The sequence below is a fragment of the Solenopsis invicta genome, chromosome 7, assembly GCF_016802725.1.
Source record: "Solenopsis invicta isolate M01_SB chromosome 7, UNIL_Sinv_3.0, whole genome shotgun sequence".
NCBI classification, from domain to species: domain Eukaryota; kingdom Metazoa; phylum Arthropoda; class Insecta; order Hymenoptera; family Formicidae; genus Solenopsis; species Solenopsis invicta.
In genome coordinates this window covers 9607111-9623066 of record NC_052670.1, presented here as the reverse complement: position 1 = coordinate 9623066, position 15956 = coordinate 9607111, and the positions used below count along the sequence as shown (strand labels likewise).

General features: G+C 40.0%; 1 protein-coding gene across 5 annotated transcripts in view; it reads right to left on the bottom strand.

Annotated features, from left to right (window-relative positions):
* The window catches only part of LOC105198248 (sodium/potassium/calcium exchanger Nckx30C), a 69220-nt gene that overhangs the window by 20219 nt on the left and 33045 nt on the right, over positions 1-15956 (bottom strand). For all 5 annotated transcript variants that reach the window (XM_026137174.2, XM_026137175.2, XM_011164902.3 and 2 more), the window contains one exon: positions 116-387. In XM_026137174.2, the coding sequence (XP_025992959.1) occupies positions 116-387 (272 nt within the window). The remainder of the gene's footprint in view (positions 1-115; positions 388-15956) is intronic.

Here is a 15956-nt window from a genome sequence, read left to right as displayed (position 1 = left end):
AATAAATGCGGCAGCGATTTAATAATCCTGACGTCGGCGACCGTGCCAGGAGCAATTGATAGCGATTGATCTATCGCCCGAATTTGGCATGGTATCTCTCGTATTCGATATTTACCGAATCGAGTCCAGCGTCGAGACCGGCGGCGATACCGCCGTTCGGAAGTTCCTGAATACCGGCGGTGGTGCCGGCAGTGGTTGTCGTTGTCGTGGTGGTAGTGGTGGTGCCTTGCGAGCCCTGCTGCAGCTGCAGAGTCGTCTCCTTCGAGGATGCGCCGGAATAATGGGCGGCGGTCGACGTCGCGGCGCCGTTATGCGGCTTGGTGGCATCCAGCAGCACCTTCAGTGACGCTATCGCATGCAGCTGCGTCGCTTTCTCGTCCACCTTGCCTGAACAGCACACAGAGATGCAGATTAATGAGAGCGGGAACACGATGCATCAGTTCTTAACTGTGCGATCATCTCGTAGTTGAATTTATAATCAAAATGCGCGTCGCGTCTTTTTCGCGATACAATTTGTTTCTGTAAGACTTTGGGCATGAAGCGATGAGAGATCTTGATTTCTAATAGAACAGATTTTAAGTATATTTTGCTAGTGAAACTAAATATTATCATGCGATTTGTGTTCAATGAGCGATGAACGAATAGGCAAACTTTCTACTGGAAGATCACAAAGAGTATTCAAAAAATTTGCAACAATTGCAAACGCAACAATAATTTTTGTTTTGGCATTGACGCGTGACTGTTCTATCGCCTTGACAAAAAGCACAGACGTATCACGTAAACACGGGAAAATCGTGTTTAACCACGATAATTACAACGTTTACAGCGTGTCTGAGTTGTTTTGTCAGACAATGAGTCGGCTTTGCTACTGTGTGCATTAGTGCCACCGTACATTACGTCAGGAGCAGGTTCGTTGCGTTCGAGGAAATTTCGCAACGCTCGCAAATTCTGCGCATCGCCGAGTTTCCGATTGCGATCAGAAAATAGGGAAATGTCGTTCTCGCTCGACGTCTTTTGTTCTTATTTTACGCCAGGTCGAGCGCGAGACATTTACAAAACGTCGATCTGCGTGAGCCGCGTATCAAACTTCTACTTTATCCGCGTCGTTGATTTCTACCGGAAAATCTCAGCGTAAATCGGCGAGATTGAAAATGCAACTTCAAGATAATCGCAATATACATCAAAGTTCGTCGCATGCAGCTATGGTCTACCCTTACCTAATTCTACAAAAAAACGTACAAAATACCATTTTCGCTTTCCTCAAGATATATGTACTCTACGGACTTACTTCTACACAATCTCCAACCTTAAGAGAACATACATGGTTCATTAATTCACTTAGAAGTGATTCTCGACCTCAAGTCTATTAGCAGCCTGTAAACGTCTCCTTCTTAAGTTTTTTTTTTTCCAATAATCGCTATTAATTTGTCATGTTAGTGGTTTGCAATGCAAATGCAAATGCAAATTCTTCATCGTGCAAATTAAAAAGAGTAACAAAATTGAATCTTTTTATTCAGTAACATCTCACAAGAGCTTCGCAATCAGTATATGCGTTTCATTACAATAATCAAAATGTTAATTAATTAAAAAACCAAATAATCTCATGCATATATAATACACAGTAGTAAATATTATTTATAAAATTTATCAGGAATGAAAATTACCATGCAAAAAAAAGGATTATTTTATTTTATACTAAAATCTAATGCTACAATCTACAGTTCTGTTTCGAGATTGCGAAAATTTATATTTCTCTTTAAAAATCGTTTTCTTTCTAAAATAAAAAAAAATTACTAGATAAGTAGTTCTTTAAATATTAATATTATAAATATACTATCGAGTAAAATGTTTTTTTCTTAGATATATAAAATGCGATATGATTAATGATATATGTATATAATATGCGTACAGTAATATTTGCCGCGCAGGTCTTTAATTTCACTTCTGAAGTGATGTGCTGCAGCATGCAGCAAAGCATAGAAATGCATTGGCGCCGCGAGATGAAAGATTTGAAGAGTATATTAAAAGCGAAAGATTTTAAAATTTTAAGGGATTAGGATGAATGCAAGCTTCCATTTATTGAGCTTCCATTTATTGTATTCACTTTTACAGAAGAATATAATTCTATCTCGGGAACAAACTTTCCTTTTTTTTTTTTTTTAACATCTCTTTACGTTTCTCCACTTTATCAACTTTTGTCACAATTAACTTGCATTTAACTTCCTCCCAATGCAGATAATTATTACCGCACATTTAGCATGCTTTAAACGAGCAGACGTGAAATATAAATACATGTAGGAGCGGGACATTCATGTACGTATAGATGATACACGTCCGTTTCCGCTATATACAATCTACAGTGCGCCATGTGTGTACAGATCATGCATAATTTAGGATGTACATGCTCTATAGATAGCTTTGGGAAGAGAATTCGAGAACTCGATGGTCTCTTGCCGCTAAAAGGGATCATCGTTATTTCAACAAGTAGTCGATCAATCGACATTATCTATTTCTCCGAGTGGGAAACCTTTTCCGTTATCGTAAGGCTCTCCCTTCACGTTCGTTGTAACCTTCCTTAATAAACGAGAAGCAGAATTATCGCACGTGCGATTAGGAAACACTAAATTCAGCAACATTTAAATGACTTCAGTGGGAGGGAGAGAGAGAAAGAGAGAAATGATTTTACAATGTGACGGATTAATCATTTACGGATGATCATATTTAATTGCCTTGAAGACAATTCAATTATTAACGAGTCTTACGTGTAATAAAGAAAGATTAATTTTGCGTAATCGTATACGATTACTTGCCCCGCTCGTTCAACTGTATAGACAGGATATCCATTTTGCGTTGCATTGTGTACCGTAAGAAAAAAAAAAGATTCTAAAAATAGGGTACATACATACACAGTACGGAAAAAGAGAAATCATCAATTGCTCATTTCTTGTAACAGTTCTCTCTATACAGCCTCTGTATTATCTTCTTTACATTTCCTTACGCGATGAGAATAGTCGAAGCAAATAACGATGCGTAAAATTACTTTGAGGCAAGATTTTCGTAGCATTCAATAACCAAAATACATTTTTAAGCAACTTTGCGCAAGTCACCATCAAAATGCACTCGTCCGAAAGTATCGTGAAGACTAGCCAACAATCTGTTTTCGCGAATCAGTTGCGAGATGCTCTAAATATGTCGGTTACCGCGGTTCGTGCGAACTTTTGCTGCCGCTTGCTAGGAGCGATAGGAGGTCGAAACGAAAAGTAGGAAAAAAAGTAGAAGTAAAAAAAAAGTGAGGAGTAAAATTCGGTATTATATAAAAATATTGTAGAATAGAATCGTTCTCAGTAGCAACGCGCGGTTTGTTATTTATTTCAGCTCTCTGTATGCAATGCGCTGTCCGCGCATATTTCTATAGTACTTTTTTTTTTTATTCCAGAAATTGGATCTCCCCGCGATGCATAACACGGGTCCATTCGTACGGTGCGTCGTAAAATTAAAAAAGAGAATAATGGCGTGAAAGCGATAAAAAATATCTGCGGCGCATCTATGTTTGAAAAGTTGTTTCAAATGTAAGGCTTTGTTTAAAAAAATAAATAAAATAAATAAAAATGAAATCGTTTTTCAACCATTTACAGTTTAACATTCTGCGAGGTTTTATAAAAAGATACGGACGCGATAGAGCGAAAGGTCACTTTGCGTGAGCAACGTAATATCGCGATTATATATATTTTTTTATAAATAAATTGTCGAGAGATCAAAGACGTGAGCTTGATTCGCAATCGGTTGCGATACGATACGATCTAGTGAATCGATCAAACCATGATCACTGGCCTCAAACCATGTCTGTGGCGTGAATCGAGCTTAAAAGGGCCCACCTAACTCAACTGCTTATCGTGCTTCGTGCCAAGGGATCACGGATCTGCGTGCCGATGCCAGCAGTAGGTCAAAGAGAAAAAGCTCGAGTAAGTGGCCTTCATCTCCAAAGGTGGGAACGAGGCGAGAAAAGAAAGGCAAAGAGCCCGGAGCTGGAAAGTAGAGTGCGATAGTAGTATCGACCCCCGAAGCTGCCCGGAGCAAGATGGGAAGCCAGGGAAAAGAAACTTGGACGGAGGGAGGGATGGGTCAGAAGAAATGGCGAGAAGAGAGAGAGAGAGAGAGAGACCGAGGAAGAGGTCGGCTAGCTGTCGTGTCTCAATCTGTTAAACTCACAGTCGATTACTAGTTTCGAGATAAAGGAAAGCTTCGGTCGGCAGTTGTAACGGTCGTAAATCGGAGTTGGTAGGTTCGTAGGTCGGCGTGATATGGGAGCGGGGACTCGACAGAGCACGCCGCCTGTTAACCCACAAAACTCAATCAACCCCGCATTTACTCGGGCTGCCCGGTTCTCGTTTTATAAACAATTAAAAGCGTCAGTTTAGTCGGGAATGAGAAATGTGACGTCGAATAATGCGCGAAAGTTGCGACGCGTCCGTCCGTCCGTTGGTTGGAAATGTTTTCTATAGTTATTTGACAGTGAGGAATTTGCGCATAGTTAAAGACTACGGGGGCATGAAAAGCTAACAAGGGGTATCCTGTTCCTCGTTGTGGAACGGTAGCTACTAAGTCAATAGGTGACATACTTTTGTATTTGTCGAGTTACCGAATGGAGTGTAACGTTATTCGACCAGATAAAAAAGAGAAAAAGAGCTTTAGAGGGCTTAGCTATTGGAATTAGATGTCACTGGACGAGCGAGTAACTTATCGTTAGTCGAATTGAGATCGGATTGAAACTAATTGTTAACACTAACGTAGTTTGTTTATTTAAACTGCAAATTTTAAATTGTCCTAAAAATTGCAACATTTTTTTCTTCGATTTTGTTTCAAATTTTGTAACAGAACAAATAAATTTGCAGTTATCTGTGCACAAATTTATATAGAAAACTTAATTTGATTTAGAAAATTTATCAATATTAATACTTGCATGCACAGTTATAGAAGAAAGTAACCGGAATTCGCCGTACGTCTTATATGAATCATCTCATTTATCTCAATGATACATTTTGTCTTCGAAGAAGGTTCGATAACGCGGGGATTATCATTATAAATTCAGACTGCACAGGGAGAGTCACCTAAATCAAGGACTATTAAATTCCTGAAAGCATGCCGGCCGAGTTGATTCGAAAACGCTGTCTTTCTTATATAGACGGCGAAGGTTTCAATAACTCGTTTCCGTCAGATTTCAATAACTCGTCTCGGAGTAATCTTCTTTTAAATTCAAAATGGTCACGGAGTAGTACAGGGGGTGAACGAGTTTCGCCGTAATCCGGCCCCGTTTAGCGAATTACACAGAAAATTGAACCGGACTTCGAGTGCTCGCTCTATCGTTTACGCTTGCTATTTCGTAGACTGTGAACAGACTGGGAGCAGACACTCTCCATACAACCGAGGAGATTTACAGCAACACATGGTCTTTCATTCAAAAGTTAAGTTCAAAAAATGATCGAAAACGATGTGGTATAAAAGTAACATGAATTTTATACGTGAAAATCGATATATCGTATAACGTGATTGTGTGCATTGTGTGTGGCTAGAGGGAAGAAACGTTTTATCAACTATCGCGATCGTCCACGTACTCGAAGATTGTACCAAGAGACCCTTGCCCTTTACATCCTGTTACAGCCCCCCTATACTCTCTCGTCGTTTCGGCGCGCCCCGAGAACTCTCAGCAAAATCGATGCCGCGCTTCTTTTGCCAAACACTTTGACTAAGGTCGATCGATTCTGTTAACCGGGAGGCCTCTCGTTGTCGGCCGGTATCGAATACCGCCTCGCGTGTAAGCGATTAAGGCGTGGGTGCTAGGTAATTCTAATGCAAAACCCGACGTGATTGATTGCTCGCACTCGCGCGCCGCCTTCGGCCAGAAACCACAGGGATACACAGAAACCGCCGCAGATTCTGCTGAATTTCGGCCACAAAATGTGTTTCGCGAAATGTCAAAATTGCGAGTGCAAAAATCGCTATACGTTGTTGACTTTTTCCGCCACAATTTTCATATCATTCAATTGCATGAATTTTTCATCGGAGTATACATGAAATACTCGCATTAATGTCATATGGATTTTGAAGAGATGAATTTGCTCTTCTCTATTCGATTAAGCTTTTACGTGAATTTCCTGGCAAATTATTCTTTTTAATTAAAAAAAAAAAAGGTTCTATTAATAATTCAGCTTTATAAAAGGACGATTTTAACGTTTAAAGATTAACTATTAGAACCATTATGTAAAACTAATTATCATTCGTCGCACCGAAAGACGGTCGGCGCGATGCGATTCGAACGATTGCGTAGAAGATCGTGCGTATAATGCTTATGCGTGGTGTCATTGGTATGTACGTATAATCCTGTTGATAAATAATTCGAAGGCTATACAGCGCAGAATAAAGCAGATAATACCAATCGCAATAAAATGGAGTAATAAAGTTTAACAAACAGGTTGATACATCTGTGACCTACTAATGTAATTGTCAAGCGCTATACAAACTTAGATTGTCTATGCCAACTTTTCCATTTCTAGATACGTTAAGGTACTGGGAAATCTGTTAGGCGCAAGTGAACGGCTTTCTTCTTGATATAGCAGTGCAAAACATAATGTAAACATAACATAAATTTAATATAATTCTTTTTCATAGCGCGAGAATTCTTCGCGCTCTTATTTGCACGTCCGTCGCGAGTCCGTGTATTTCAAGAATGCCTTACCAGCGATAGTTATGTTTCTTTAATGTTGTATGTGCACCTGCTATGAATCAAGTATTTAGTACATTTTGCGCGCGTTTATTTCCTCCTTTAACATAAGAATATAAATATTTTATTTTGTCTTTCGTTTTATTTTATTTAATTTTTTTTTTTTTTTTTTTTTTTTTCGTACGGTATTTGGCTCATGCCAATCTCTGCAAAATTTCTTGTGGTCAGATATTCCTATGAATTTATGATAGGGCTTATAATCTTCGGCAGGAGTCGCTTAAGCTCCTAGATTAGTTCCTCGTTAATAGAGGTCTCGGTGCTCAGGAAAAGAAGTCGGCTACACACTTTGACCGCGTCCGCCGCCTCTTCATTTACTTTCATTATCAATCGCGACGAGCGACTTTTTTTTAGAAGTACGCTATGATTAATCAATGGTAGAGACACCTCAATGTATACCGCATTGCGTCACGAGTTAATAATAATAAAAAAAAAGAACAATACCGTGAAATCACAAAGTGCAGGTGATGAGCAAGCTCAACATTCTCGCGCGATTTGCAGTTGTAACATTAATTTTTGCAACTCTCAGCGTCTCTTTTGTTTAGCGCTTCACATTGTGTTCGACGGTATGCAAGCTGCGCTTAATTTCATTAAAACGACGTGGTATATAGAACGACTTCTTACGTAATTCGATCGGAAGCTCCCGCGATCGCGGACCGCACTTGTAAATAATGAGAATATGGAGATTTTTCTTTTCAGCAAGATCTTAAGAGAAGAGAGGAAAAACTCTTGAGGATGGGGCACAACGGCGCGCGGACAGCTGGTCCGAAAGCGCCGTGGAAACAGCGGGTCCTCGGTCGCCGTCGTCGGCATTATCTCGAGTGGTGTCTGGATGACGTTAAAGCATCGGAGTTAAAGGAAGGGAAAAGGAAGGCGAGCCCCAAGTGCGGATTCGCTAGTTACGATCGATACGCGTTGGTTTCTAGGTCAGGGTCCCGATACACACTCGCCACTCACCGCCGCTCAGGATATACTCAAAACGCGACCCACGAATTTATTCGAAACCGACCAGTGAGCGACGCCGCTGGCAAAACGCGATCCGCGTTTCCGTTCTTATTCCTTTCCTCCTTTATTATTATTATTATTTTTTTTTTCGTTTTTTCGCGACCGGGAATTCGGCTGCCGCGAAAGACGCGAGCGAAAATCGTGGATTACACGCGGATCTGCTTCGGCGCGTAGGTCTATTAGAAACAGGAATTCACTGTTTCCTCGCGAAGACGGAACGGCGTACGTGCGCTTTTGAAATCGTCGTATTGAACGTTTCCCACGCTATCCAGATTAATGACGTGCTTCCGTCGCGAACGCCTCGCGACGCCTCACGGCGGATATGTAGGTGGAAAGAAAAGAGCGCGCTATGTTTGGAATCATGCGGGATTCTACCGCGTTATTTCCGCGCGGACTCGCGAATGTGACGCGACCGAGTATATCCATAATAATCTTTCTCGTATATTTGTCGGGCGTTGAGCAATTTTTAGAAAAGGGGATGCATTATCGGGGGAAAACGTATCCCCTATCTTTCTACGGAAGAGATTTGGAGTGCTTTGGAATATGCCGGAACGAGGGAAGACGATCTGTCTTAGGGGAGGACGGCATTGTCGCTACTAGAACCATGGATCGTATTACGCAGTCCAAGTTACACTGTTAAATATTGAAGTATCGAATTCAAGCCAATCGAGTTAAGTAACATTTCGTTATTTTTAACCTCTATGCGTGTAGAAAAATTTATTATTTTGTGATTAATTTACTTTTAAGAAGTTCAGTATTTTAATTGATTGCATTCAATCTTTTGAGCCTAGATATTTTTACTGTTTACTTTTTTTTTATTTTAACAAAAAATACAATATGTAATTAAAAGAACAACCTCATCTAATTAATTCTTATTAAACTTCTTAGTTTTAAAGTAAAGAATGCCAGTATTAAGCAATATACCTTGCGAATAATAGATTTGAGACAAATTTAACATTTTTATAGTAAACTTGCTTAACTTTACGTGTTTTAGTTTAAATTAATGGCATAAGTAGGAGCAATGGCGATCTATAAGAGAATGATCAAAAATAACTCAAAATTCGACACTACGAGTTTAACAGTGTAGCGCCAATTACAGTTTCACGTGACAAAGTGCGGCACTACCCATATCTATCTACCGATAACGGTAGCTCTACAATTCTATCGGTATAACTCTAAAGTTTGGGTGAATGGCCTATATCGCGGGATTAGATGGCCGCGCGGATTGAAGTGACACGAGACACGTACACGTTCGAGTGTGTCACTCGAACAGGAAATCGAACAGGCGTCACTTGGGATATTACGTGCCGTATTTTCGAGTGATACGAGTCAACCGTAACATTGCGAACGAGGCATTTCAGTCGCGGATAAGGGCACAAGCTGATGAAAAACTATCCAATTGGTGCTGCTCAAGTAACTCGTCTCGCCAGGTATTACGGCGGTTTTACAGCGGATAAAAAGAGGGAATATGAGGAGAATCAACTAAGCTCTCTTTAAACTTTGAGTAAACAAGTATGTAGCCATTAAGCTTTGTAAATTTATAGAAGGGCTCTATCGCGTAACCCTTTTACATTCCTTAATTATGCGCGTTGAAATCATATTTCCGCGCGGAATTTCTTCTGTGAAAATATCGGGAAAGGGTCAGTGCTATCATAGAGAAAGAGAGGCGAGCAAATATACGGGCTTCCATTTCGTTTTCGGACACTCTCGGCAGCTCGAGGGAGATCGATGCTCAGAATTAACATGCTGCCGAGCCGAATGGCCGCAGCCATCGCTTCGCGCGATATAATCCGAACGTTCTCACGTCAACGTCGGTCCCGTATTTCTCTTTTTTTTCTTTCTTCTTTTTTTCACCTCACGGTATGAATACGTCCCGCGAACTAGCGTGAACATTACAAGTTAGGGCAAATACGTTTGACTATCCGTGGAGAAAAAGAGAGTTGAAATTTACGATAAACACGGTACACTGCCTCCATAAAATGTAGCTCTTCGAAAAAAATTACCACCTTTTTTTTCTACGAGATGTAATGTCGACGAATAAAACTGTTGCAACTTAATTTTTTCGTAATCTACAAAAATGAAGGGTGGCACGTTAAAAATTAACTCTTCGAAAGTAGCGTTTCACTCGACGAAAATGTGATGGTAAATATACATAATAGGCACGAAATGTAATTATCGCGAGGTAAAATATCGGAAGGAATATCGAGGGGGACTTAACGAAATCCGCGACTTGTCGGCGCAAAACGACATTGCTCGCTATGTAATATATCGGCGTGTAATTGTATCTTTTGCACGATAGATCCATCATTCATCGCCCATTTTTCCCGCAGTGTTGCGCTTAGGTAACTTTCAAATTATCTAGATAGAGATAAGATAAGTTACACGTAAATGTATTTAGGATAAGAGAAAGGCCTAATTTTAATTTATCTAAATAAGAAATAAAATTATAATACATGGTTTTATGTAAATAATTTTTATATAACATTGCTATTGAGCAAAATAATTTAGAATATGAAAACAATATGTTCATATTTTTATATCTAAAGCTTTATTTTTTTAAAACGAAAATTCTTCAAATAATTTAATATGACAAAAAATATTTGAATCAATAACGCAAATAAGAAACTTAAAAAATAAGAAGAATATATAAACTTACGTTACATAATTGAAAATTTCTTGCGAAAGTTTTCGAATTTATAGTTTTGAGTACAATTTTTACTGACTTATGCAATCTGGGCTGCATTCCGCTGACAAGGAATTTTGCAACCCTCTCGTTATCTTTTTAAAAAAATCTTTTCTTAGGATGGTAACTTGGAGATTGAAGCCCTAAGTATTATTATACTTCTCTCATTCTCATTATTGTTCACATTATCTTGGCTAATTTGAAAAAAATAATTCTTTTTTTTATTTAAGATAAAAATAATGTACATTATAATAATCTAGATAAAAACGGGATGAAGCTACTTCTTTATCTAGATAATTTTATAGATAACAGCAAACACTGCTTTCCCGATATTCTTGTACTATTCAAGTACTGCTAACAATCATTGCTGCGTCGGATAAATCGCGTCACAAAATTCTGCGATCGTGACAATTGCAATCGCGACGAACTGTTCATTAGTCTCAATGGCAGGCAATCCCTTTAGCGATAATTCCCGATAATTGCCTCTGAGTAGTGCCGCTTTGCCGCTCTCGCGAATGACACTTTCGCTGAAACTGCGGGAGATCGAACCTTCCCCCGAACATATGTCATAGCGCCGGAGATCTTTTCTTTCCCTAGTCGAGCGCCATTTTTGGCGCTCGGGATTATCGGCTCGGTCTAATCGGATAATAGTATGCTTATCCTTGGGATATCAGCCCCTTTCCGCGTGGCCCTCAAACGAATTCGCGCGACGGCGGCGGGCGTTTGTGGCCGCTAAATTAAGTACAGGGGGGAGAGAGAGAGAGAGAGAGAGAGAGAGAGAGAGCGCGGGGCACGAGGGCCGATAGAGATCTTGATCCACGACGAGCTCTAACCCGACAACCTCGTAGGATTGATTTCGTGCTGTATGTGTACGTACTGTGTAAGCCGAAGACGGCCGCACAAATGGGTCAGGTCACGCGCCACGCCGCGAAGAAAAGGGTGAGACCATCAATTAGACAGCCCGCTCTCTCGCGTGGGCTTGCAAGCGTGCCCGTGTCGCCGGCGCGTTTTTGTCTACTGTGCGCCCCGATAAATGTGAGCTGTCCGTGCTTTTGAGCCGATCGGTATTAATCGCACGTGTACATACAACTGACGTAACAAGGGAAGTCATTTGTTGCGTCAACAGCGGCGCTGTATTTTTCGACGGGCTTCGCGTTCGCCTCTTTCGCCCGGAGATGATATTCGGTAGGTCCGCGATCGAGTGGCAATTAACCCTTCGCGTCGAGATTAATGGCGATCAACCGGAATTATAAAACTGGATTTAAATGATACATCGCGCGTCGGCTTTAAGCGACGCGTTTCCGCCACGTTCTCTCCCGCGTCTCTCTCTCTCTCTCTCTCTCTCTCTCTCTCTCTCTCTCGAGCAATTGTTCACGCACTGCTCGCGCGCGTTCCTGCTTTATTCATTACCCGTTTATCGTGCAAGATTGATGCGCGAGTTTCTTTCCGGGAAACCGAATTAAGACTCGCGCCGCATCGCGCGTATGTATTACAGCAATGGCATTTTCGCACGAATGGGATGAACGGAAATTCGAGCCGAGACGCGCCGCGACCAATCCGGTAAATGGAAATGTTATCGCGTTTTCTCTACGCTTTTGTTAATACCGTACGCGTGATGTGCGGCGGCCGTGATTGTGGGGACTACGGTAAAATAATGTTCTCCGTCTCCCGTGCGCGCGCGCTTCGATCTATAAATGCACACGGATGGCCGCGAACAAGGGAGAAATATCACGGAATGGACTCGCATTTATTCTCCAGCCCTCCCCCGTCTGGAACCAAGCGATGCTTTCACGCGTCGTATCGCGCGCACTTAATCCTCCGACGTTTCTGATCGCGCTGATATATCGCGATTGAGAAAGATAGTGAGAGATAGAGAGAAAGAGAGAGGGAGAGCGGTATCTCGTTATCCTTGCCCACATATCTGACGTTTCCCCTGAGTGAAATGAGATTTTACTCCGTTCCACCGTGCTCCGTTTGTTTAATCGAAGGTACGACGTAATAATCAGAAATACGAAGTACGATTGTTCAGCGTTCATGGAACAATCGTCAATTTAATGATCCGGGGAACCCAGGTGCAAGGATGTCGTTTGTGTACATAATCCGCTCGCTGGCGCTTATACGAGATGGTCGATCATATATCTCGCAATAATCGCAAACAAGTGAAGTCAGGCTCCGTTTCAGATGTTAAATGGGAATCCTTATTATTGAACTGTATGGTCCAATTGTTGCGATTTATGTTCAAATTTTAATAGAGCTCAATGTGGCAAATCAAAACCCGTACAGCACAGCATGAGAAAGAGCATTGCGGAATATTGCTGCAATTTTTCAGCAACGCGCAGCACTGGTGAAATGTCCGCTGCAGAAATATTAATACCTAATGTTGCAGCGACATTGCCGCAACATATACAATATTGTATTAACGTTGCTGCGACATTACGTATCAGTATTTCTGAAGCGGACATTTTTTTATCGCTGCTGCGGCATTGTTGAAACATTGTAGCAATATTCTGCAATGTTTTTGCTAGTTTTTACGATCAGTCCAATAAGCTTTAGCCGCTACAATTCCTTCAACAGAATTTGTCTGACTATAGTTCTTCGGGTTAAAAATGGCCAAGTTGAAATATTGTATATTAACTTGCATTTGTGAGTAACTTGCATACTTGTAAGAGCTTACGCGGCGGCAAGCGTATGCGCGTCATAAAATATTCAGCAACGTGTAAAGGAATGGAAAATATTTATTTATAAGACAAAGAGAGTGTGCTTGATAAGTGTGCAAATGTATTTTTCAGTCGGCAAACACTGTCTATTTGGTAGGACCTTTAGCGCGGAAAATCGAAGTCCATTTTAGCCACGCCGACGTGGGCTAAGCGAAGGCAGGTGGGGGGTAGCCCGGAAATATTCAAATTAAAGAACATAATTGAGCGTAATGCGTAATACTAAACGTTTGCGAACGGTTAACGGACGATAATGGTAATAATTTAGGACAGAAAGTCATGGCATTGACTTCCTACGCGCTTCCAATCTCCACCGAATTATTTATTAACGGACGGCTATAGCCTGAGGCACGACCCAGCGATCACGTTCGTCATCGATAACTATTTTTGGACGCATCCCGAACACAGTGAAAATTTAAACCAATCACGCTCTAAGGGCGTTCGATACAAAATTCCTGCACGAGGCGTTTTTATCGGGCTTGCATAGCGCGCACATAGATACGACGTCGCTAGAAGTCTAGCATATTTATCAGGAGGAGGATAACCTCACATAAAATATTATTCTTCAATCGATGGTTATGTCCTCTCTCGGATTCCAATATGTGGACAAAAAAAATGGGAATTGAGGAGTATACAGAAATAAGTGCAACATGCAACGTGCGTTAAGAGCTTTTTATCGTCGCGATCGATACGACATGCACGCTGTAGATTTCTGACAAACAAGCTCTCGATACAGCAAGGCTATACTATCTACATGGCCACGCGTTTGTCATTCATGAAACCATCGTTGTCGAGTCAGCATGCATATTCTGAAAATGTGGGCACCGTCCTTATTTCACGCACATTTCAGACGTCGTTGCGACATCAATGAACGAGCGATGCTGCTTAAGTTTCGATCCGGCAATATGCGGCTAGAACGAATCTGCAAAGAAGCTTCCCAAGTAATGCGCTTCCATGTGATTCGTTCTGTTTGAGCGTCAAGCCAGTTGGGACATCGCATCGTCCTTCGCACGATAGAATAAGTGAAAAATTTCTTTGGATGGGGTGGGGGGAGGGGACGATGCTTTTTCGGTTTTCGCATTAACTTAAAAATTGTGCGAGAATTATAAACACTATTACATGATCATTCGACACAGAGAAGTTCCTTTCTAACGATAATGTGCAAATTGCGGGTTCCAATAATAATAAATTTAAATTATTACCATCTCATCTAAATATAATTTGTTAAGGATGTATAGGACATTTCTCAAAACCTTAAGATAATTATTAAGAAAAACATTACAGATTATTTTATATTGCATTTGAAAGCATTAGAAAAAAATTTGGCGACGATTTTCTATCTGGATAAAAAATTATTTCAATAAGAAGTAGATATGTGCTCCAATAAAATTATAATTAATAATGAAGTAATGAAATAAGAAATGATGAAAAAAATTTGAATGTTTTTTAAGTAGTTTTTTTAAATATTCAAGATAATTTATATAAAGTTTCGTTGCAGAGATCAGTTTTATAAAATGAACAAAATTTATTTATTTTTTACAAAATAACTAAATAGACAATCGCAATGAAATATAAATTGTCTTGAATACTTAAAGAACTTATACAACAAAATTGAGATTTTTTTTTAATGTTGTAAAAAATAATTTAATTTTTAGTAACAAACAGAGTATAAATAAATGATAAAAATATATTATTGAATAAAAATATAATCTCATTCATACAAATTTCATATGTATATAGTTTATTTGAAGTGTTAATATTAAACAAATTTTCAAATTTTATTTATTTGCAGGGACTGTATGTCCTATACATCCTTAAGCCTGTAAAAATTATTCAATTGTTTACCGTACACTAAAAAAAAAGAATTGCGAATTTATTAGCCGACTTAGCTGCGGGGTCTTTTGCCATTTGAAATTTACGGCGTTTAAGTTACGAGAGTGAAATTTTATTCCGCGTGGTAGAATTTCCGAAGAGATTAAAGCCTTGAAGCGCGTATATATTAGTCCGTCTGTCTGGTACGCAAAGCCGCGGGGTGTTTTTTATTAAACGCTCGTATAGTTCTACATTTAAAAACACTTTATCCGTCGGGCTGTCGGAAATTCTGCGACTTATCTCCGGGATACGAGTTGTCGGAACGAGTTTCCGAAAGCCCGCTCGCGGTTCAACTTGCCCGCGGCATCACTGTCACAAAAGTGTGTCGCGGGTATCAGTTGTAACAAACATGCAACAAATAAAATGCTATCGAATAGCAATCACAATTATGCGACTTATATTTAAGCGATTTTGTATGTTAATAGATTGATTGCGTCTGAAATTTCATGCTGTAGCGTAATTACATCGCAGACAACAATAGCTGTTATCTACGCTAATTAATGGTCGTAGTATAATGATCGAAAACCTCGTTAAGTCGCAACGAAATTGTGTTGCTAGCGAAAAATTTCGCCGGGTTTGCGTTTCGCCGTCGCTCCGCCGTCGGTCTGGGTGATTCTTAATTGGCCTCTATCGAGCATTTATTAATATTCGTTTTGAAATTCTGTGAAAACCTCGTTATCACCGCCGAAGATTCTATGCGTTCGCGTTGCAGCAACCACCTCAATTTGACCAGGTCTTTTTTTTTTTTTTTAAATAATTAGTCCATTTAATTTAACGTCGTTCATTTATTTTATAGCAAGCAGGAATCCAATATCTCATTGCTTTGAGTGGAGAATGAACGACTAGATATTTAAAAAAAAAAAACAAATAAATAAATAAAAGAAAACGTGTTGATGCATTTTCTCCG